At 45.9% G+C, this 25,404-nt stretch overlaps 1 protein-coding gene across 3 annotated transcripts in view; it reads right to left on the bottom strand.

Annotated features, from left to right (window-relative positions):
* VMP1 (vacuole membrane protein 1) overlaps positions 1 to 25,404 on the bottom strand; it is a 159,618-nt gene that overhangs the window by 62,890 nt on the left and 71,324 nt on the right. For all 3 annotated transcript variants that reach the window (XM_087890016.1, XM_087890018.1, XM_087890024.1), the window contains exons 6-7: positions 22,230 to 22,394; positions 2,274 to 2,405 (exon numbers count right to left, since the gene is read on the bottom strand). In XM_087890016.1, the coding sequence (XP_087746142.1) occupies positions 2,274 to 2,405; positions 22,230 to 22,394 (297 nt within the window). The remainder of the gene's footprint in view (positions 1 to 2,273; positions 2,406 to 22,229; positions 22,395 to 25,404) is intronic.

Here is a 25,404-nt window from a genome sequence, read left to right as displayed (position 1 = left end):
GGGACCTGACCCGACAATAATCAGGCCAGGCTTGTCTCTGGAGCTGCCTCTGGCTCCCTTCAAGCAATCCCGGCTTGGCTGTCCTTGGGGTGTAACATGCAAACTTTCTTCGCCCGGGGGATTAAATGCACGTGGTTGGCCAGCGAGCAGATCTGTGAGATTTAGCTGGTTGGGAGGCTTTCTGGCTCACAGATCTCCGGTGACTTCCAGAGTAAGGTGTGATTCTCTCCAGGGACAGCAGGAAATCAAGAACACCATTCCTTCCCCCACCCCAAAAGAGCACACAAAGATGGGGTGCATAACTGGACCCAATACAGCCCAGCTCAGGGTCCTGTTCTCCAATGTGCACCCCATAACTCAGAGCCATTATTACGAGTAAGCATTTATTTACATTGATTGGCCAGTCGTTTTAACAGTTCCACCACAAGAGAGACCCACAGTCTTAGCCAGCTGACGGCAATTCAACTGTTGAAACGTACCAAGAGCGGTTGCAGGATTTGGGTTTGGCCAGTCTAGAGAAAAGAAGGACTGGGGGTGACATGATAGCTGTATTCCAGTATTTGAGGGGCTGCAACATAGAAGAGGGGTGCGTGGGTGTCAACCTATTTTCCAAAGCACAAGGCTGAAGGCAGGAGAAGAAACAATGGATGGAAACTAATCAAGGAGAGAAGCAACCTGGAATTAAGAAGAAACTTCCTAACAGTGAGGATAATTAACCAGTGGAACAGCTTGCCACCAGAAGTTGTGGGTACTTTATCATTGGAGGGTTTTTTTTTTTTTTTAAAGAAGAGACCAGACAGTCACTTGTCTGAAATGGTATGGAACCGTGATGGCTAACCGATGGCACGCGGAGCCGTATCTGTGGGCACACAAGCGTTGCCCTAGCTGAGCTCCAACCTGCATGCGTGCACCAGCCACCTGATTTTCAGCCCTTCCGGGCCTACCGGATGTCGGGAAACAGGCTATTTCCAGCCTCCGGGGGGGGGGGGGGTTGGGAAGGCAGTTTTTGCTCTCCCCAGGCTCCTAGAAAGCCTCTGGAGCCTGGGGAGGGTGAAAAACGGGCCCACTGTTCCATCACTTGCCAAAAGCTGGGGGAGCGGGGGGGTTACGCACGCATGTGCGGGGTACATTGAATTATGGGTGTGGGCACGCCCGCCCGCAAATCCCCCGCGCTCCCCCCATTTTTGGCACGCGACAGCAAAAAGCTTAGCCGTCACTGGTATAGAATCTCCTGCTTGAGCAAAGGGCTGGACTAGAAGATCTCCAAGGTCCCTTCCAGCTCTATTCTGATTCAATTAAAGACAAGTGGACTTCAACAATTCCCACAATTCCTCAGCTGTCCGTGGCTTGCCAAGAACCGCAAAAAACCAAAGCCCCATTTGCGGTATGCAGCCAGCATGCAAAACCATGCCCTCTCCGGTCCGCGGAAAACCTTTCTCCATGGAACTGGTCCCTGGTTCCCAAAAGGTTGAGAGCCACTGCTGCAGGGAGTTTCTGTGGCTGAGAAGGCCTCTGCAGCCCCCAACACCTTAAAACCACTGCCTGCCTGACGACTCTCATATAAAAGATAAAGGTTCCCCCTGTCCAGTCGTGTCCAATTCTAGGGGGAGGAGCTCATCTTTGTTTCTTGGTCGAGGGAGCTAGAGTTGTCCAGAGACATTTCCGTGGTCAGGTGGCCAACGTCGAGGAGGATGGAATGCTATTACTTTCCTACCAAAGTGGTACCTATTAATCTACTCGCATTTGCATGCTTTTGAACTGCTAGATTGGTAGGAGCTAAGACAAGGAATGGGAGCTCACCCTTTGTGCAAGGCTTGGGTTTCGAACACGGGCTGTCATCTTTCCAGCTAACAAACTCAGTGTCTTTAACCATGACTCTCATATGAAACAACGTTAAAGGTGCCATAATAATGCTGGTGTGTCAGGGTGCGCCAGGAACCACGGGTCATGTGGCCAGCATGGCTATACGCTGAGGGATGGATGCTGTTACTTTGCTACTCAAGTGGTAACTATTAATCTATTTACATCTGCATACTTTTGAACTGCTAGGTGGGTGGGAGCTAAGGCAAGGTACGGGGGCTCACCCATTGTGTAACGCTCGGGTTTCGAACACGGGTTATCGTTTTTCCATCAAACAAACTCGGCGTCTTTAACCCTGACTCTCATATGAAACAACGTTAAAGGTGCCATAATAATGCTGGTGTGTCGAGGTGCGCCAGGAACCACTGCCATCGCACTATTTGTGGCATGCTTTTGTTCTGTGCATTCCTTACCTGTGAGCTTTGTGCATGTTCTAGCATCTCCTCAAATTCCTGGTACTCCTCATCGTCTGGCTCGGCTCCGGACAGTCGGGCTGCCCTGGCCATGAAGTACGGGGGGAGCTCCCCAATGGCTGTTCCAGCACCCTGGAGGAGAAAATGTAGGAGACAGGAGGGTGTCAAAGAAAATCCTCATTTTCTTCTCTTAATTATCTTTCCGCGAAACTTTGAATACAGTAATCCTCAACCTGCAACCGTTCATTTAGTGACCATTCGAAGTTACAAGAGCCCTGAAAAAAGTGACTTGAGTCAGTTTTTCAAACTTATGGCCGTTACAGCATCCCCATTGTTACATGATTTACATTCGGATGCTTGACAACTGCCTCACATTTATGACGGATGCAGTGTCCTAGGGTCATGTGATCCCCCCCTTTGGCGAGCTTCTGATAAGCAAAGTCAACGGAGGAAGCCAGATTCGCTTAGCAACCGTAAGATTCGCTTAACATCTGCAGCGATTCGCTTAACAACCCTGGCGAAAAAGGTAAAATCAGATGTGACTCACTTAACGAACCTACTTGCTTAGCAATGGAAATTTTACTCTCCATTGTGGTTGTAAGTCAAGGACTGGCTGTCCATTATTATTGCCTCTGCTGTTCTCTGCAAGCAACACGACAGCCAGGATAGGTTCAGATCAGGGATGGGTTCTAATTTTTTTTTACTACCGGTTCTGTGGGCGTGGCTTATTTTGTGGGTGTGGCTTGATGGTCATGTGACAATTCTTTAGGATTTAGCAGAGGTACTGGTCTACCAGGTTTTTAACTGCTTGCAGAGCTATACCTGTCTACCCATTTGTTCTTGGAGCATCCTGGTCTACCCATTTGTTTTTCGAGCGTCCCGGTCTACTCATTCATTTTAGAAGGCACCGGTCTACCATCACACTGCCTTTTAACACTGATCAGCTTGTAGGGCGGCCCTACAGCTGATCAGCTGAAACCCACGGCAAGAATTTAAGCAGTTTTTTTCTTTCTAGTCATCAGCTGGGACTCAGGAGGCAGCGAATAGATTGGGGCGGGGCCAAATAAAAGGTAAGAATAACATGGGTGGGGCGGGAGGGCCCAGCTCCCGAACAAAGAGAACCGGTTCGGTGATGTCATATCGTCACCGCTACCGGCTCGGTTGAACCGGGCCGAACCGGGAGGAACCCCCACTGGTTCAGATGATCCATGTCTGACCCCCCCACAAAAAAACCCCTTCCACATTCAGCAAGGCCTCCACAGAAGGCAAACTGTGGATTTCTACCACAATGTCCATAAATATGAGCCAGTTTCCAAGCATCTGAACTTTGTTCTCATCACCATGGGGAATGCTGCCAACAGTCGTTAAGTGTGAAAAACGGTCGTAAGTCCCTTTCTTCAGTGCTGTTCTGATTTCAAATGGTCACTAAACGAATAGTTGTAAACTGAGGACTACCTGTAAGGTTGTAAGGATGATGCAATACAGTTTGGTTATTACGTTCAGAGCTGCGAAAAACAGCTTCACCGCCGTGGGAAAGATTAAACTAGATTAATTACCGGGAAAGAAACGAAATTCAGTTTTCGGAGAGACGTTTTAGTACCGGCGCTGCTGATTTTCTGCTACTGAAATCAGTCAGCTTTGGATTGTGCAAATAAAAACCAGTTTATTTTTAGCATTACGAAGAGGGTATATAATTAGGTTGTAACCGAGGTCGTTCAAACCTTTCAATAAAACCGGTCGTGTTTATCTACTTTGCCTCTTGCCTTTTTTCCCTCCCTCCTGTGCAAAGTGCGAATGACCGACCCGTACCATGACCTCATCGGAAGTTGACTACAAGCACATGAACGCCAATTAAGCAAATACAGCATTTAAGCAAATTTCCAACCTCGGGAGTTCAGCCTGAGACACGGAATTCTGATATGCCTGCGGTTCATCGGTCGCCGCCTGCCATTTTGTAGACGCAACAAAGATCTTTGGCAATTGTCTTTGCAGTCTAAATCAGTGTTTCTCGGTTTTAGCTACTTAAAATATGTGGACTTCAACTCCCAGAATCCCCCAGCCAGCCTGGCTGAAAGATGTGTGGACTTCAACTGCCAGAATCCCATAGCCAGCTTGGCTGAAAGATGTGTGGACTTCAGCTCCCAGAATCCCATAGCCTGCTTGGCTGAAAGATGTGTGGACTTCAACTCCCAGAATCCCCCAGCCAGCCAAGCTGGCTGGGGAATTCTGGGAGTTGAAGTCCACACATCTTTCAGTTGCTAACACTGAGAAACACTGGTCTAAACCACTGCCAAGATATAGAGGTAGTCCTTGACATACAACAGTTCATTTAGTGACCGTTCAAAGTGACAACGGCACTGAAAAAAGTGACTTATGACCGTTTTTCACAGTCGCGACCTTTGCAGTATCCCCAATGATCGTGTGATCAAAATTCAGACGCTTGGCAACTGGTTCATACTTATGACCGTTGCTGTGTCCCAAGGTCATGTGATCCTCTTTTGTGACCTTCAGACAAGCAAAGTCAAGGGGGAAGCCAGATTCACTTAACAACCAGGTTACTATCTTATCCACTGCAGTGATTCACTTAACAAATGAAACAAGGAAGGTCGTAAAAATGCGGCAATGCTCACTTAAAAAAAAAATCTCACTAACAACAGAAATTTTGGTCTCAATAATTGTGTTGTAAGTTGAGGAGTACCTGTAGTATGTTGTGTGGATACAAGTTTTCTTAAATGCACTAAACGGTTTGTGCTTTCTTTGTTCCGTTCTGGCCAGACAAATAATAAAACAATATGATAACAATAAAATAATTGGAATAATTTGCAATTATTAACCAACATTCTAGTGTTCTTAGAGGAACACATTAGAATTGGCCTAGAAACAAATTAGAGTTGGCCCAATCAAGGCACTGCCAATTCAGAGAAAGAAACTAACAATAAACAACAGCCTAATCAAAGAACAACAAAGAAATTCCCACTAACACCAACAGGACAAGCTATCGATATATAAACAATGATCCAACCCTACTCTCTTCTATCACTGATGATGTTACCTAGTTGGGTAATGAAACGTCTGCAAGAAAACAACCAAGCTCAGAGAGCACCAAAGACTCCACAGTCCTTTTCCTCCTCCTCTTCCCAAACCCCACTCCCTCCTAGCACTGATGATGTTACCTAGTTGGGTAATGAAACGTTTGCAAGAAAACAACCAAGATCAGAGAGCGCCAAGGACCCCCCTTTGAAACTTTTTAAATTCAAGGTGAAAACCCTTGGCTGCCCCCTGCTCAATTCTCACTGTCACGTGCTATCTTTCTGAAGTTGTGTCCAGTGGTGGGATTCAAGTAATTTAACAACCTGTTCTCTGCCCTAATTACTGTCTGGGTGGGCGTGGCCATGGTGGGCATGGCCAGGGGGTGTGCCAGGCAGCACTCGGCCTCCTGCACCCCCCTGGGAACAAAAACGGGCTGCGGGGGGGGCGCACCCTCCAGCGCCCTGTTTTGGACCTAGTAGGCTCCCCTGCAGCCTCCTGGGAGTCAAAAAGGGGCACCGGGGAGGGGGCCTGCGCCGCATCCCCCATGCCCCGTTTTGGCCTAGTAGGCCTCCCTGAACTTACCTGAGAACCAAAATGGGGCACGTGCGGACTCCTGGAAAGGGTGGGGTGGGGCCAGCCAGCAATTTAACAACCGGTTCGCACGAACTGGCCTGAACCGGCTGAATCCCAGCACTGGTTGTGTCCCCGAAAGCAGTTTAGGATTAGGAGTAGGAAGGGGGGGCTCCAGGAAGATAAGCCCCCCCCCGGCCCCTTTTCAAGGTAGCCAGCAAGGTGCACAAGATATATTAGACTTCAACTATCCAAAGGGACCGGTGACCACAAAGTCCCCTTCCCAGTCCAGCCCCAAACATTTGGATCCCAGACAAGGTCAGCACTAAATCAGACGGCTGAAGATCAGGAACAACAGGAAATTATCCCCAGCAACTTTGCAACTTTGCTTCTGCCAGGTGGGAGAAACAATTATTTTTTAAAATTATTATTATTTATTTTTCGCCTCGGGGCCAAAAACCAGCCCGTGTTACAACTCAGGGTGTGTGTGTGTGTGTGTGTGTGTGTGTGATATACAGGCAGAAATCAGCACTGGCCATCTGGCTAATCAAAGGTTAACGGAACAGGAAGCTTGGCCTGAATTCAAGCGGTGCCTTTAAATCGCAGGAAAGGTGTAACAAACAATCGGGACAGCTGTCCGGAGGACCCCACCACCGGCAGGTGTCTTCCGTCCAGCCGACCCATTCTTTTATAGGTGCCCCTTTTTTCGAGCCGCTCTTTAGCCGTTGAGTTTCCCTTTGTTTTCTTGGCAGCTGCTTGGAGGACTCATTGTGGCTCCTTTGTCTTGGCTTGCAAAAAAATAAAAAATAAAAAGAATCATCGGGGCTATTTTGATAGGCACACACTCGCCTCTCTCCGCGCTGTTCAAAAAAATACTTGCCACCGCAAACATCCTGGTGGTTTGTCTTCTCGTTACGACTGACCCGCATGGGGGCGATACGGAGAAAGTAGTCCCTCGGCTCCGAAAGGTGGAAAATTCCTGTTTGAATGAGAAAGCCAACTCAACAAGGAGGAGGGGCAGAGCGGAGACCTCTGGTTCAAGAGTTTGAAAGGTGTCTGAAATTGTTTGGAATGATGATGGTTTTATGTTTTGTCTTTGTTTTAAAATAAAAAATTGTTTGTTTGTTTTTTAAAAAAAGAGTTTGAAAGGTGGGGGGGGGGGGCGAGAGAAAGTTTTCTGGGGCATGAGAATGATCTCTGTAGGCCGTCCCAAAGGTCCTTTTCAAAAGGCAATTAATTGGACTTTCTTGGTTTTTTGTTTTGACCCCTTGAAAACCTTTCGCTTCTCATCCAAGACCAGGGGAGATATGATAGCATCTTCCAATATTTGAGGGGCTGCCATAGAGAGGAGGGGGCTAAGCTATTCTCCAAACCACCTGAAGTCAGGAGAAGAAGCAATGGGTGGAAACTAATCAAGGACAGAAGCAACCTAGAACTAAGGAGAAATTTCCTGAGAGAACAATTAATCAGTGGAATAGAAGTTGCCTCCAGAAGTTGTGAATGCTCCAACACTGGAGGTTTTTAAGAAGAGATTGGACAACCATTTGTCTGAAATGGGGTAGGATTTCCTGCCTGAGCAGGGGGTTAGACTAGAAGACCTCCAAGCTCCCTTCCAACTCTGTTGTTCTATTCTATTCTAATTCTGAATCTCCTCTCATTTAACTTGAATGGATGACCACCAGTTTTGAGAGAGAGGAGAGAAAAAAAGCAATCCACATTTCCCCGGTAAGTTCACTAATTTTAAATACAGGTAGTCCTCTACTTATGACCACAATTGAAACCAAAATGGATAACCATTTGTCTGAAGTGGTGTAGGGTTTCTTGCCTAAGCAGGGGGTTGGACTAGAAGACCTCTAAGATCCCTTCCAACTGTAGAAAGAGTGCAGGGAAGAGCTACCAAGATGATTAGGGGACTGGAGGCTAAAACATACGATGAACGGCTGCAGGAACTGGGCATGGCTAGTCTAGTGAAGAGAAGGACCAGGGGAGACAGGATAGCATCTTCCAATATTTGAGGGGCTGCCACAGAGAGGAGGGGGATCAAGCTATTTCCCAAAGCACCTGAAGGCCAGACAAGGAATAATGGATGGAAACTGACCAAGGAGAGATTCAACCTGGAAATAAGGAGAAATTTTCTGACTGTGAGAAACAATCAACCGACGGAACAGAAGTTGCCTTCAGAAGTTGTGGGAGCTTCATCACTGGAGGCTTTCAAGAAGAGACTGGACTGCCATCTGTCAGAAATGGTGTAGGGTCTCCTGCTTGGGCGGGGGTTGGACTAGATGACCTACAAGGTTCCTCCCAACTCTGTTAATCTGTTAAACCTTCTTGGATGAGAAGCGAAATGTTTTCACGGAACAGCCCTCTCCCCCCCCCCGCCAAAGGCTTTTCTTGGCAAAAAACCCCACAAAGTTCAAGAGACGCGGACAAGAAGCACTGGAATCAACGTTGCTTTTCTACAAAGAACCCAATGGCTTGTTGCTGCTCTTTTAAGCCTTCTGGGAGGGGCCAATCATCTCCTGGCCTTACTCCGGAGTCGTCCTTTTTGCTTCATCTGCTCTTGCCTTCTGGCAGCTCTTCGCATGTGCGCACTAGGAACAGGCTCCTCCTGTTCCTCTGCCTCTCTGCTGTCCGCCTCTGGAGGCTCCGGAGTCCATGTATCGCTCCCAGATGGCCTGGCCCCATCTCTGCCTCCGACGCAGAGCCCTCGTCTGGGCCTTCCCCAGACTCCAGGACTGGCCCATTGTCCTCCCCCAGCCTCCTCACTGTCCGACTCCGCTGCCAGGTCCGCAGGCTGCTGGTGGACCACAACAGAGGTGGTGTATATAAAAGTGACAGCAATACCTTATGCTTCTGTGGGGTCCTTGGTCCTGAGTGTGGTGGTTTTCTTGCAGACATTTCATTGCCCCACTAGGTAATGTCAGGGACAGATGGAGGGAGGAAAGGAGAAAGCGACAGAGAGAGAGTGAGAGAGATATGATGGTAGGTAGGTAGGTAGATAGATAGACTGGCTCTATCTGAAACACTGAATCTTTGAGAAGACTTTTAAGATTCAGAATAACAGAGTTGGAAGGGACCTTGGAGGTCTTCTAGTCCAACTCTCTGCTCAGGCAACAAACCCTATACCAGTGTTGGCAAAACTTTTCGGCACCGAGTGCTGAAACGGGAGCCTGCACGTGCGTGCCGGAAACCGGAAAAGCAGCTGCACGCTGCACATGCGCGCCAGGAAGATGATCTTCTGGTTTTCGCCACACACATGCGCACCGGCTACCTGGTCTTCTGATTTCTGGCATGTATGCGCACGCGAAGACCAGCTGGCCGGTGCACATGCACCAGAGGTGGGTTTCAGCAGGTTCTGACCAGTTCTGGAGAACCGGTAGCGGAAATTTTGAGTAGTTCGGAGAACCGGTAGTAAAAATTCCGACTGGCCCTACCCCCATCTATTCTCTGCCTCAGGAGTCCCAGCTGATCGGGAGGAAATGGGGATTTTGCAGTCACCTTCCCCTGCCACGCCCACCAAGCCACACCCACAGAACCGGTAGTAAAATTTTTTGAAACCCACCACTGGCATGCACGCGCCGGAAACTGGAAGATCATTTTCCCGGTGTGCGCATGCGCACAGGGTGGCTGCTCTTTCGGTTTCCGGCGCTCCCGCGTGCGTGAAGACCACCTGGCCGGCGCGCTGAAACCTGGAAAAGCAACAGGCGACGGCTCGCATGCCCAAAGAGATGACTCTGTGTGCCACTTCTGGCACGCGTGCCGTAGGTTCGCCCTATAGCAGTGATGGCTAACTTTTTTGCCATCGCGTGCCAAAAGCGGGGGGAGAGTGTGGGGGGGTCAAGCACGCACATGCCCACACCCATAATTCAATGCACCCCGCCCTCCTGTGCATGCACGCGTGACCCCCTCTGTGCTTTTGGCACTCAATGGCACAGTGGGCCCAGTAGGCCCATTTTTTTGCCCTCCCCAGGCTCCAGAGACTTTCTAGGAGCCTGGGGAGGGCGAAAACGGCCTTCCCCACTCGACCGGAGGCCCTCTGGAGGCCAGAAACAGTCCGTTGCCCGACTTCCAGTGGGCCCAAAAGGCCCAAAAGTCAGCTGGCCAGCGCACACATGCGGGCTGGAGCTGAGCTAGGGCAATGCTCGCGTGCCCACAGATATGGCTCCGCGTGCCACCTGTGGCAGGCGTGCCATAGGCTCGCCATCCCGGCCCTATAGCATTTCAGACAAACGGTTGTCCAGTCTCTTCTTAAAAACTTCTAGTTTTGGAGCGTTCACAACTTCTGCAGGCAATTCACAGACCTGACCATGAGATTGTCATATTTTGGGGATCCCTGTGGGGTCTGCTCCTTGGCAGGTCTCCCTCAAAGGGCTGAGAAGATGGGGAAGATAATTCTAAGCAGATGTCCACGTAGGAGAAGTGGAGGGAAACGACATACCGCAAATTGGCGAGAAGTAAAGCACCACCTGCTCGAAAGGCACATCACCCATCCAAGCATATCTTCATAAATTGGGCAGACAGCCCACAAGCCAGGAGCAGATGCACCGCAGAATAGTCCCCTTAGGAGGAAGTGGCATTGAGTGACTCAAAGCAAGCCAGCCAGGCTGCACGGTGCAGGGGAGGGGGGGAAGCTTAAACGTGGCTGAGGGACAAGTGGAGGGGAAGGGAGGTATCGGCGTATCAGACCATTTACTAGGCTGAACGTGGGCTTGAAAGAAACAAGTTCAGATCACAAACAGGTTGAATGAAAGTTGAAACCGAGGCGAAGCTGCCCACATCAGAAGCAGGTGCAAACTACGGTTACACACTTGTGAGCTGTGATAATTCGGTTCCGCCCCACTCACACACACGCACACACACACTAAATTGTGGTCTGGTCCTATGAAAGTATTTTACAACCAGCACAAACAGAAATAAATGTAATTTAAAAAAGCACAGAAAAAGAGCCTGTAACTTAGAAAGAGCCTTGGTAGTACAGTAGTCTAAGGCACCCTGTTATTAAGCTGGTTATTAAGACCAGCTGCCTGCAATTACTGCAGGTTCGAATCTCGCCAAGGCTCAAGGTTGACTCAGCCTTCCATCCTTTCTAAGGTAGGTAAATTGAGGACCCAGTTTGTGGGGGCAATAAGCTGACTTTGTATAAAATATACAAAAGTATGAAGGCTATTGCTGAGCACATTGTAAGCCGCCCTGAGTCTCCGGAGAAGAGCGGCATATAAATCAAATTAAAAAAAAAAAAGAATCACATCTTTGGGATTTGATGCATCTCAATGGAATTTCCGTAGGAATATTTTTCGTTTGTTTGTTTGTATCCTTCATTATTTTTACAAACAACTCAATGCGATGAACATAGCCAAAACAACTTCCTCTTCCTATTTTCCCCACAACAACAACCCTGTGAGGTGGGTTGGGCTGAGAGAAGGACTGGTCCAAAGACAACCAATTGGCTGTCATAACTAAGGCGGGACTAGAACTCATTATCTCCCAGTGATTGGCTTAAAGTCACCCAACCAGCTTTCATGGCTAAGGCGGGACTAGAACTCACAGTTTCCTGGTAATTGGCTCAAAGTCACCCAAGCCAGATTTTATACCTAAAGTGGGACTAGAACTCAATTGTCTCCTGGTGATTGGCCAGTCAAGGGAGAAGCCAGATTCGCTTAACAACCATGTTGCTAACTTAACAATTGAAGCAGTGGTGAAATGTAAAATTTGTTATTACCGGTTCTGTGGGCGTGGCTTGGTGGGGGGGGGTAATGTGACTGGGTGGGCATGGCCAACTTTTTTTTTTTTTTACTTTTAAAAATATATTTTCTACAACCTCTTCGGCAATCAGGCAACTCAGCTGGGATCGTCAGAGGCTTTTAAAAGCCTTTTTTTGGCCGAAGAGGTTGTAGAAAAATTGCTTTTAAAAGCCTCTGACGATCCCAGCTGAGCCGCGCAATCATCAGAGGCTTTTTTTTCTAACTTTTAAAAACATTTTTCGGCCGAAGAGGTTGTAGAAAAAATGCTTTTAAAATTAAAAACAGCCTCTGATGATCGCGTGGCTCAACTGGGCATGGGGGGTGGTGTGTGTGCAGGGATTTTTGCTACCCATTCTCCGAACCACCCGCCGCTATCGCTACCGGATCGGTCGATCCAGTCCGAACCGGGAGCATTTCACCCCTGAATTGAAGCGATGCACTTAGCAATTGTGGCAAGGAAGGTTGTAAAATGAGGCAAAGCTCATTTAACAAGCATTTATTTCATTTACAACAGAAATTTTGGGCTCAATTGAGGTCGTAAGTTGAGGACTCCCTATACACGAAATTCCTCTTTAAAGTTCACTTAACGAATATCTCGCTTAGCAACATAAATTTTGGGCTCAACTGAGGTCTTAAGTCGAGGACTACTTGGAAATAAAAATAAGAAAGGAAAACCCCCTGTACTTCTCCCTGATTTAATCCAGTTTACTTCGTGCCGATTGGGGATTCTGGAAAAATGCTTTTCCAGCACATTTGGGAACGCTAACTTGTGAAAAAAGAATATTATTTTTTTGATTAAGTGAATGCCTTGTCATGCCGTGGCTGGCTCAACAGGATTGATGGAGGAATTCTGCGGGGCGAAGAGGAAGCTGCCCCTACTTAGCAACGCTTATTTTCAGGGAAGACAAAAGAAATGAGTATAAATGGGTGGAAATCTGACAGTTTGCTGGAAGAAAGAAGCTGGAAAAGCGAGCCAGAAAACCGACTTACTTCTTCCTGGCTAAGCAATTAATTTGCAGCAGCTTCTTGGGTTTTGATGATGTCATTTACAAAAAATAAAAAAATAAAATAAAATAAAGGGAAAACAAATGTGTTTTCCACTGTAAAAAAATAAAATAAAATAAATGGAAGGCTTTGTTTTGGCTTCGCGTTGCTAACAGAAGGGAAAAATAAAAAGGTTTTTTTTTTCTTTTGCACTAGAAATGAACTTTCCCTGAATTCGTCCAGTCACATGCCGTGAGGTTGCAAAACAGAACGCGTGCTGAACACATGATGCCATGTGAAACAGATGCCCTCCTAGAGCATTCATCAAAGACTTGATCGCTGGAGCTGTCTAAATTTGGACGCCCTCTTATAACCTGACCGTTTGTCGTCGTCACCTGTGCTCAGGTGCTCCTAGGTGAACAAGGGATTTGAAACTGCGAGGAACGGTTATATTTCCGCGATGGCTGTATAAACGGAATGAACCAGGCCCACCCAGTGAAAACATGTGGAAAGTTGGCTGTTGAGGTTCGGAGGAAGGCGGCAGTTCAGAACATGCCATCAGCAGATGTATCCAGTCCCACCTGTTTGCATTTAGGAGTGACAAAACCTTCCTGTCTGAATGGAAGAAAGAAAGCAAGAGGGGCTGTCCTCGCTTAGTGACTGTTCAAAGTTACAACGGACCTCCCCAGAGCTACTTAAGACTCGGTTCTGGTGTTCAGATGGCTACTCACCTTGGGGCGATCATGAGAGAGCACTGTGGGCACAGCAAGTGGCTTGGATCCATCCATCTATCAATCTATCTATCTATCTATCTATCTATCTATCTATCTATCTATCTATCTATCCATCCATCCATCCATCCATCCATCCACCTTATCTATCTACCTACTTATCTCTACCTACCTACCTTATCTACCTATCTATTTCTATCTACCTTATCTCTACCTACCTACCTTATCTCTCTCCCTTTCTACCTACCTTATCTATACCTACCTTATCTATCTATCTTTCTCTCTACCTACCTTATCTATCTATCTATCTATCTATCTATCTATCTATCTATCTATCTACCTTTGTATCTATCTATCTATCATCTATCTATCTATCTACCTACCTACCTTATCTCTCTCCCTTTCTACCTATCTTATCTATACCTACCTTATCTATCTTTCTCTCTACCTACCTTATCTATCTATCTATCTATCTATCTATCTATCTATCTATCTATCTATCTATCATCTATCTATCTATCTATCTATCTATCTCTACCTATCTACTTACCTACCTACCTTATCTATTTATCTACCTACCTACCTTATCTCTCTCTCTCTCTCTTATCCATCCATCCATCCATCCATATATCCAACTATTTATATCTCCTCTATCTCTATATCTAACCATCCATCCCTGTTTGTCTGTCTGTCTATCTCCATCCATCCATCCATCCATCCATCCATCCATCCACTCAATCCATCAATCCAACTCTATTTCTATCTCATTTCTATATCCATCCATCTCTATCTTTATAGGAAGTCCTTGACTTAAAACTCCAATTGAGTCCAAAATTTCTGTTGCTAAGCGAAACATTTGTTAAGTGATTTTTGCCCCATTTTACAACCTCTCTTGCCACAGTTGCTAAGTGAATCAGGCTTCCGCATTGGCTTTGCTGGTCAGAAGGCTACAAAAGGTGTTTGCATGACCCCAGGGCATCGCAACCGTCATAAATACGAGCCAGTTGCCAAGCATTTGAATTTTGATCCCATGACCATGGGGAGGCTGCAACGGTTGTAAGCGTGAAGAATGGTCCTATGTCACTTTTTTCCAGTGCCTTTGTAACTTTGAACGGTCACTAAACAAACTCCTATAAATCGAGGAGTGCCTGTACTGGCGGTTGATTGATTTATCAAATTTTTAAAGCCTCCCAAACAGAGTCAGTTTCTTAAAAAAGAAATTTCTTCTCTGATATCATAAGCTCTCAAGAAAAAAAAAAAGTATGATATCAACTCTTTCTGAAGAAAAAGGAGCTTCAGAATCCCTCTGTGTGTGACTTGTTGGTTGTCTGTTGTCAATTTAAAAAAAAAAAAAAAATTCTGGGGAAGTTGTTTTGAAAATGTGCTTGCCTTCATCCTTTTTCCAGACATTAAACAGAGCCCCAGCTGCAGCTTCAGCTTCTGAGTCACGGTGACGACTTCCAACTCACTCTTTCAGCAGAAATATATATATATATGCATGTATGTATGTATGAGTGTGTGTATCAGTGGTGGGTTCCTCCCGGTTCAGCCGAACCGGTATGGTGACGATATGACATCACCGAACCGGTTCTCTTTGTTCGGGAGCTGGGCCCTCCACCCACCCGCGTTATTCTTACTTTTTATTTGGCCCCACCCCCAATCTATTGCTGCCTCCTGAGTCCCAGCTGATCGGCTAGAAGGAAAAAAACTGTTTAAACTCTTGCCGGGGGGCTTCAAAGGGCCGCCCTACAGCTGATCAGTGTTAAAAGGCAGTGTTGTGGTAGACCAGTGCCTCCAAACACGAATGAGTAGACCGGTGCCTCCAAAAACAAATGAGTAGACCGGTACAGCTCTGCAAGCAGTTAAAAGCCTGGTAGACCAGGACCTCTGCTAAATCCTAAAGAATTGTCACATTACCATCAAGCCACGCCCATAAAATAAGCCACGCCCACAGAACCGGTAGTAAAAAATTTTAGAACCCATCCCTGGTGTGTGTGTGTGTGTGTGTGTGTGTGTGTGTGTGTGTGTGTGTATGTACACACAGACACACAAACATATATATGTATTTATTTTTTTCTCTCAATCTTCCCTTACAACAGAAGCCCCCAAAACCACTTTCTTGGGGAGATTTGTCATCCTTATGACCTCTATTTGTAAAAGGGTGAGGTAAAACAGTAGAGATAGTCCTTGACTTACAACAGTTCATTTAGTTCAAAGTTACAACGGCACTGAAAAAAGTGACTTAGGGCCGTTTTTTTTAATAGTTACGAGCCTGCAGTGTCCCCATGGATCATGTGATGAAAATTCAGATGCTTGGCGACTGGTTCACGCTTACGACGGTCTCTGTGTCCCAAGGTCACACGATGATCCCCTCTGACGACCTTCTGACAAGCGAAGTTGATGGGGAAACCAGATTTTTTTTTTAATTTGATTTATATGCCGCCCTTCTCCGGAGACTCAGGGCGGCTTACAATGTGTTAAGCAATAGCCTTCATACTTTTTGTATATTTATACAAAGTCAGCTTATTGCCCCCACAAACTGGGTCCTCAATTTACCCACCTTAGAAAGGATGGAAGGCTGAGTCAACCTTGAGCCTGGCGAGATTCGAACCTGCAGTAATTGCAGGCAGCTGTGTTAATAACAGGGTGCTTTAGACCACTGTACTACCAAGGCTCTTTTAGATTCACTTAACGACGGTGTTACTAATCTAACTGGAGTGATTCATTTAACAAACGCGGCAAGAAATAAGTCGTAAAACGGTGCAAAGCTCACTTAACAAATGACTCATTTGACGACATCAACTTTGGGCTTCATTGTGGTCATAACTCAAGGACTACCTGTATTCTGTTGTCTAAGTGGACAATATGTAGCTCTTTGGAGGCTCCTGAACTGCAATACCCAGCATCCCTCACCACCTGGAGGGACTATCAACATTCGGAGGGCACAACAGAAATCCTAAAATTAGTTAAGATCCAAACAGAAATGGGTGTAGATGCAACCTATTTGATTTTGTTGATACGTCCTTGACATATCGCCATTTGTTCAGTGACTGTTCCAAGTTATAACGCCTCTGAAAAAGAGTTTGGGGACCATTTTTCACATGACCATTTCCAGCATCCCTATGGTCACATGATGACAGACGCCAAAGAACGCAGCACAGAGTCTGTTCAAACCTTGGTTTACTAAATAAACCAGGTGTTTTTACAACAACGGCTGTTAATTAACTGCATTAACAGCAGCCAAGAATTCAAAGAATAATAACTGAAAGCTTACTATAGTTGGCAGAATGCCCAGAAGCAATTTGCAGGAAGCTGATAAGATAAGCAAGACAAGACACGAAGGTATGTGAACGAAGTTGTTCCCTCCAAATTGCTTCAGTAGGCGTTCTTCCTTAAATAGGCTAAGGGAGTGGCCAATTAGCCCCAAGCCTTACTCTTGAGGAGACCTCTTCCTGAGGAGCCACTCCTGCCTTTTGGCAGCTCTGCGTGCCCGTGCATCGAGAAGAGGCTCCTCCTCTTCGTCCTCTTCACTTATGGGAGCTTCTGGAGATTCTGAAGGCCCTGGCTGAATCCCCGCCTCTGGCACCACATCTTCTCCAGCCTCCTCATTGTCCGACTCGAGTGCCAGCTGCACAGGCTGCTGGCGCAGCACCACACCAGCCTCCTTGCTGTCTGAATCAGCTACTAGCTGCACAGGCCGCGTATGGGCCACAACACATGATCAAAATTTGGATGCTTGGCAACTGGCATCAATTTATGACGGTTGAGGTGTCCGGGGTCACATGATCCCTTTTTGCGACCTTCTGACAAGCAAAGTCAATGGGGAAGCCAGACTCACTTAACAACTGTGTTACTAACTTAACAGCTGCAGGGATTCATTTAACAACTACGGAAAGAGGGGCAAAACTCACTTAAGAGGTAAAATTAACAACTGTCTTTGTTTAACAATGGAAATTTTAATGGCTCAACTGTGATCCTAACTCCACGACTGCCTGTACTGTATAAGGAAAAAGTTCCTTATGGTAGCATCTAACCAAGAGTTGGATCGGTTGAATCCTTGGTGCTCTCCCAGCTTGGTGGTTTTCTTGTACATTTGTGTTGAATTTATGTTTACCGACAAAAAAATAAAGGGAGACTAATATAAATCTATTTCAAGCTATTCAACTCTCATCAGTTAGCTATACCCTTCTGGGATTTGAACCCGGGCTACTTGCATATTAGATAGCTGTATTTACCTCTAAGCCACGGGCTCTCCTCGTTTTGTCGGCTATACCAGGGGAGAAATTAAGTGTTTTTCCGGTGGGACCGGTCTACCAGGGTAACTTGGTCTACCCAATTATGTCTTCAATTATATCTTTTCTTGTAGACGTTTCATTACCAATCTAAGTAACATCATCAGGACCAGCTAGCTAGTCGGATGGGTAATATTCTGTGCGTTCTCCAGGGATTTTAAACAAAATGCACGTCTCAAAGGGTGATTTAATTGGCTTCCCTATGCTTTTGTAGAGCTTTGGAGATCCAGGTGATCCCTTCCAAATCTGTTCCAGGTGATGCCAGCATATATGTCGCCTCATTGGTGCAAAGGGCGGAGTGGTGCGGTGGCCTAGAGGTGGAGCTCTCACCTCACCGAGCTGCAAATTCGATCCTAGGTAGAGGCAGATGTTTCTCTCTCTCAGTGACAATATATCTGCTGAACAAAACTCTGCATCAGCGAGGGGAAGGGCATCCAGCCAGTAAAACACTCTGCTAGTTCCATTCAGTTGTCCAGACTCCGCCCCGCAAGGGATTATGGAGTCATTAAATGATGATGATGATGATGATTGGTGCGAAGGGCAGTATATCAATGTAATAAATAAATACGCCTATTTATCAAGGCACCAAATTCTTAAGGAATTTAACAACCCGAAGAATCTCTTGGTAGCGAGATGGGCAGCAGATAAATTTAATAAATCAATAAATAAACCTGTTCGTGGCCACGTGTTCCCACTGGGAACAAGCCTGCTGGACAGAAGCGAGAACCACAACACTGCACGTGTGCACTGTGGATAGGTGTGAGTATACACAAGTTGCCAGCTTCCAACTCTAACGAGGACAAAGGGGATAAAAAGAACCAGAGCGTCATTTGCTAACAGGAAAGAAGCAAGCTGGGTTTTTTAAGGCTCGGTAAACAAAGCCAAGCAGAAAACATGTTGTGACATCAGATAACGAGAGATTCTCCCCGGGGGAAGCACAAGTCATACGACACTTCTCCGGTAGCAGCCGAAAACATTTGGTAGCTCTTTATTATTATTATTTTTCTTGGAAGTCGTCTTTCTGCTCAGCTGGCCCCCGTGAATGGAGGCTCCCGAGAAATGGGAGAAAAATACTTCCAAACGGCTGCGCCTGTTCGGGCTGCTGCCTGCCTTCCTTCCTTCTCTCGACAGCCATTAAAGCAGGAACTAATGGCAGCGTCTGTGGTGGCTCTCGGTTAAGAGCCCACAAATAAACACATTTTCAAACCGTGCGCGATGGGAGCGCGGCATCGGCATGACCTCAGTGCAAGGAATACAGGAAGTCCTCAACTTACGACCGCAGCGGAGTTGACAATTGCTGTGGCTAAGGTTTAGAACAGAACAGAATAGCAGAGTTGGAAGGGACCTTGGAGGTCTTCTAGTCCAACCCTCTGCTTAGGCAGGAAACCCTACACCACTTTAGACGAATGGTCATCCAACATCTTCTTAAAAACTTCCAGTATTGGAGCATTCACAACTTTTGGAGGCAAGTTGTTTCACTGGTTAATTGTTCGCAGTGTCAGGAAATTTCCTCCTTAGTTCTGTTCTAAGTTGCTTCTCTGCTTGATTAGTTTCCACCCATTGCTTCTTCTCCTGCCTTCTTGTGCTTTGGAGAATAGCTTGACTCCCTCTTCTTTGGGGCAGCCCCTGTTTGATTCAGTGTTCACCTTTCTTTCTAAGTGGTAAAAAAGAATTCAGTACAGATAGGCACAATGAGAATATATCTGCTGCAAAATTCTGCACTGGTAACAGGAAGGGCATCCGGCCACTAAACACTCAGCTCCGTTCAGTTGCCCTGACTCCACCTCGCAAGGGATTACGGGGTCATTAACTGACGACTCGTCCTATGACTTAAGACCGCAATTGAGCCCAAAATTTCTGTTGCTAAGTGAGAAAGCAGTTTAGTGAATTTTGCTCCATTTAAAGACTTTTCTTGCCACAGTTGTTAAGTGACTCACTGCAGTTGTTTAAGTTAGGAACGTGATTGTTCAGTGAATCTGGGTTTCCCGTTGTCAGAAGGTCGCAAAAAGGAGATTGCATGACCCCGGGACACTGCAATCAGAAGCTGCAATAGTTTCTCATCCAAGAAGCTTCTTCAGTTCTTCAGCTTCTTGGACGATCGTTTCTCATCCAAGAAGCTTCTTCAGTTCTTCAGCTTCTTGGACGATCGTTTCTCATCCAAGAAGCTTCTTCAGTTCTTCAGCTTCTTGGACGATCGTTTCTCATCCAAGAACTTCTTCAGTTCTTCAGCTTCTTGGATTATCACTTCTCATCTGCTTCTTCAGTTCTTCAGCTTCTTGGACGATCGTTTCTCATCCAAGAACTTCTTCAGTTCTTCAGCTTCTTGGATTATCGCTTCTCATCTGCTTCTTCAGTTCTTCAGCTTCTTGGACGATCGTTTCTCATCCAAGAACTTCTTCAGTTCTTCAGCTTCTTGGACGATCGTTTCTCATCCAAGAAACTTCTTCAGTTCTTCAGCTTCTTGGATCATCGTTTCTCATCCAAGAACTTCTTCAGTTCTTCAGCTTCTTGGATCATCGCTTCTCATCTGCTTCTTCAGTTCTTCAGCTTCTTGGACGATCGTTTCTCATCCAAGAACTTCTTCAGTTCTTCAGCTTCTTGGATCATCGTTTCTCATCTGCTTCTTCAGTTCTTCAGCTTCTTGGACGATCGTTTCTCATCCAAGAACTTCTTCAGTTCTTCAGCTTCTTGGACGATCGTTTCTCATCCAAGAAACTTCTTCAGTTCTTCAGCTTCTTGGACGATCGTTTCTCATCCAAGAACTTCTTCAGTTCTTCAGCTTCTTGGATCATCGCTTCTCATCTGCTTCTTCAGTTCTTCAGCTTCTTGGACGATCGTTTCTCATCCAAGAACTTCTTCAGTTCTTCAGCTTCTTGGATCATCGTTTCTCATCTGCTTCTTCAGTTCTTCAGCTTCTTGGACGATCGTTTCTCATCCAAGAACTTCTTCAGTTCTTCAGCTTCTTGGATGAGAAGTGAAATGTCTTCAAGGAAAAAACAAGGAAGTCCAGTTGCCTCTTGAAAAAGTACCCTTGGGACAACCATGATCTGGATGACTGAGAATCTTCACAGACACGCAGTTTGGTATCTGTGAGAGAAAGAGGATGAAGATGGCTCTTCCCTAACAGTTCCCAGAGTAAAGGTAGCCCTTGACTTACACCCAATTCAAGTGACCGTTTGAACTAACAACGGCACTGAAAAAGTAACTTATGACCAGTTCTCATACTTATAACCATTGCAGTATCCCCATGATCATGTGTTCCAATTTTAAATGTTCGGCAATTGGCATGCATTTATGACAATTGTAGTGTCCACATGGTTACGTTTTGTGACTTTCCGACAAGCAAAGTCAACGGGGAAGCCACATTCACTTAACAACCGTGTTACTAACATCACAACTGCAGTGATTCACATAACAAATATGGCTGGGGCAAAACTCACTTCACAACTGTGTTGCTTGCAACAAGTTAAGGGTTTGGATGTTTGTTTTTGTGCTTTGCATTTTATTTTTGTTGATAAAAAGAAAATAAATATATTGGAAAAAACCCGGGTGGCCTGCTTAGCAATGGAAATGTTAGGCTCAACTGTGGTCACACTTCGAGGAAAACCTGTATATGTTTTGCGGTGCAAGGAGTCTATTTTAGTTCACCAGGATTTTTGTCCACAGGTGAGAAGCAATAAAGGAATCTGTTTAGAAGAATCTCAGTTTGTGTTTTGTTTTGTTTTTGGAGCCTGACACTCAGGAACCCACCATTTTTATGAACACACTGTTGTGACCTAGGCTCACTTAATCATTACAGGACACAATTAGTCTCAAACAAAACTATTTTATTATAACAGCTGAGAATTATGTTCATTCCCAGCTTAGTCCAAATTAATTCCAAATTAATTTCCTTCAGAAAAAGTCCTTCGGGCTTATCACCAACCTTTATATTCTTTGACACCCTGCCAAAGGCCTTACTTGGCAAAGCCCCACAAAGTTCAGAAACAAACAAGAGATGCCAACTGGAAACAGAGTTAGCAACGTTGCTTTCCTGCAAAAAGGCCTAAGTGCCTTTGTTTCTCTTTTAAGCCTTATGGGAGGGGCCAATCATCTCCTGGCCTTACTCCCGAGTCGTCCCTTTTGCTTTAGCAGCTCTTGTCTTCTGGCAGCTCTGCGCATGCGTGTACTAGGAACAGGATCCTCCTGTTCCTCTGCCTCTCTGCTGTCTGGCTCTGGAGGCTCTGGAGTCCGCGCATCACTCCCACATGGCCCTGGCCCCATCTCTGCCTCTGACGCAGAGCCCTCGTCCGGGCCTTCCCCAGACTCCAGGACTGGCCCATGGTCCTCCCCCGCCTCCTCACTCTTTGACTCCGCTGCTAGCTCCGCAGACTGCTGGCGGACCACAACACAGGCTGACCCCCAACCAATTTAAGCAAATTCTATAGCGCAAGCGTCTTCAAACTTGGCAACGTTAAGACTGGGGGACTTCAACTCCCAGAATTCCTCAACCAGCATATGCTGGCTGAGGAATTCTGGGAGTTGAAGTCCACCAGTCTTAACGTTGCCAAGTTTGAAGATCCCTGCTATAGCACACGTACTTTATGTCAGGATTTATGCCAGTCTTACCCACATGCAGGCTTCCAGCCTGACTTTGGACATGATGGTCCATAACGAAATAGATCCTTCTACTCCTTTGTCGGGGCAGATAATCTGGTCCGGGTAGGGCGGCTCGGGAAAATTCACCGAGTTACATTCGTAAGCCGCGAGTGTCACCGACGCTATATGTGGGCCCTGCAGAGAGGAAGAAGAGGGCAAGGAAGGTAAGAATTCAACAATTGGTGGCAATCCATTTCATTTGCAGTAAACAAACAACAAAGGAGAATATTTGTAGCTCAGGGGTCTTTGGTGCTCTCTGAGCTTGTTTTGTTGCAGATGTTTCATGACCCAACTAGGTAACATTATCAATAGCCATTAACAGCATCTATAGACTAGCCGTATATGGCACATGGTGGCGCAATGGCAATAGCACTTAGACTTATGTACCTCTTTACAGTACTTTACAGCCCTCTCTAAACAGTTTACAGAGTCAGCCTATTGCCCCCAACAATCTGGGTCCTCATTTTACCCACTTCGGAAGGATGGAAGGCTGAGTCGACCTTGAGCCTGGTGGGATTTGATTTGCCAAACTGCTGGCAGCGAGCAGTCAGCAGAAGTAGCCTGCAGTACTGCACTCTAACCACTGTGCCACCATGGCTCATTAGAATGCAGTACGGCTGGCTAATTCTGCCGACTGCCAGCAGTTTGATTCTCACCAACTTCAAGGTTGACTCAGCCTTCCATCCTTCCGAAGTTGGTAAAATGAGGAGCCAGATTGTTGGGGGCAAGACCCTGATTCTATAAAAACGGCTTAGAGAGGGCTGTAAAGCACTGTGAAGCGGTATATATACCGTATTTTTCGGAGTATAAGATGCACCTTAGTTTTTGGGGAGGAAAGTAAGAAAAAAGCTGATTGATGAGTGGATCAAATACCCCCAATCAGCTGTTCCCAGAGGTGAATTTTAGCAACAGGTTCCTTGATTGTGAGCTCTGTGCCTTGCTTTTTTTTCTGCCTCTGAAACTTCTGAAAGTCTGTTTCAGAAAAAACTTTTTTTCCTGCCTCTGAAAGCCTCCGAAACAGAGCTTCAGGGAAAAAAAAAAAAAAAAAACCGCCTCTGAAGCTCTGTTTGAGGGCTTCTTTTCTGAAGCTTCGTTTCTGATGATTTTTTCAGCCTCTGAAACCTCCGTTTGAGAAGCTGGGCGGGGCTGCATTCGGAATATAAGCAGTGGTGGGATTCGCACCACTTCTAGAGAACCGGTTGTTAACTTTCTGAGCAGTTTGGTGAACTGGTTGTTGCAAGAAATCATTAGGGCAGAGAACCGGTTGTTAAATTATTTGAATCCCACCACTGTATATAAGACACACCCAACTTTTCACCCTCTTTTTTTGGGGAAAAAGGTGCGTTTTATATTCCGAAAAATACAGTAAGTCTATGTACTATTGCTATGTAATAGCACTTAGAGACAATCAACTAGCCAAAAAGAGAATAAAAAGACCCAAAAAGATCTCTCCACCAGCAATCAGCACCCAGATCAGCATAGATTACTCCAAGGTTATTTATTTTATTTATTTTATTTTATCAGACTTATATGCCGCCCTTTCTCCACAAGGACTCAGGGCGGCTCACAGCAATAAGCAACAGCAAGTCCAGATTAAAATTCAAACAATAAAAGAAACTAAAATTCCCATTAAAACCCCATTCAGTCCAGGCCAGCCTGGCAAAACAACCATGTTTTAAGGTCATGGCGGAAAGAGCGAAGGTTGGGGGCCACCTGGAGCTCCATGAAGAGCTGATTCCAGAGGGTAGGTGCGCCTACAGAGAAGGCTCGCTCTCTAGGGGCCGTCAGCCGACATTGCTTGGCTGACGGGACCCCAAGTAGGCCCTCTCTGTGTGAGCGTACCGGGCGATGGGGAGCTGTTGTTGGCCGCAGGTGATCCGCCAAATACCCTGGTCCTAAGCCACGTAGGGCTTTATAGGTAATCACCAACACCTTGAACCTCACCCGAAGGGCAACTGATAGCCAATGCAGGTCACGCAGGAGGGGTGTGACATGGGCAGGGTGGATGGAAATCAATGATTTTTTTAAAAAAATCAGATTTTTTTTATTTAAATCAGATTTTTTTTATTTAAATTGGATTTTTTTTTATTTTTATTGAATTTATTTTAATAAAAAACTTTTGGGGTAAAAATCTATCGTAAGATAGTTTTCTATTTAAGATACATAAATAATTTAGTTTATTCCGCATGAAATGGAGCTTAGTTATGTAGCATGAGGCTGTACATTCTGCAACACTGGAACTATCGGTGAATCAACAGTGGGTCAAAGGAGTAGCCGAGATGACAGTTGCTCTTTAAAAATTAGGATTTAAATCAAGTTGATTTAAATCAAGCCTTTTTTACTAGTGATTTAAATCATGATTTAAATTGTGATTTAAATCAACTCGGTTTAAATCAAATCCACCCTGGACATGGGAGCATCGGGACACTCCCATCACTAACATCAGACCAACAATTAAGTAAACAACACCCCAATCAGGAAACTGTCAAAGAAGCCAATAGCAAACATCCCAGCCAAAGAATCTCTTAAGACCACCCTGATCAAAACTGACAGGGCGAGACACTACTAGAATATAAACTGAGAGCAAACCACGTTCCCTTTTAGCACTGATGATGTTACCTAGTTGGGTCACGAAACGTCTGCAAGAAAACAAGCAAGCTCAGAGAGCACCAGGGACCCCTAATAAACAAACACAAGAGTCCCTGTTATAACCCCGTGCCCTAACCTAGAGTGCCCTCAGTGTTGGGACTCCAATTCCCATAAATACTTCAAAACAATTCGTTGGAATCCGGCCACAGCACAAAAGGGATTTCGGCTCCTTTCATTAATTACAAGGCAGAATTGTACTAAAATCTCTGGAGAGCTGTTTTCTTTCTGGAGGTTTTTTTTTTCCTCCCCACCTCTGCCCCCCCATGACTCAGAGTTTGTACTGGCAGCACTTCGGGCCGTGGGGGCGCCCTGGCCAGTTGCCAAAGCTACCTTCCCTTCCTAAAGAACGGCTGGGGGAAGATAAAGGGGGAGGAAGTACAAAATGCAATAAAAGCCAAGCCAAGGAGAAAGCGTGACTGGGTGACTCACTCTTCTATCCCTACCTTACATGAGAATCTCATTTCTGCTTGGCCAGTTTAACCCTGGGATGATGACT

Source organism: Pantherophis guttatus, chromosome 1, assembly GCF_059756535.1.
Source record: "Pantherophis guttatus breed Tessera chromosome 1, ASM5975653v1, whole genome shotgun sequence".
NCBI lineage: Eukaryota > Metazoa > Chordata > Lepidosauria > Squamata > Colubridae > Pantherophis > Pantherophis guttatus.
The sequence above is the reverse complement of the archived record's forward strand: the minus strand, read 5'-3'. Positions and strand labels throughout refer to the sequence as shown.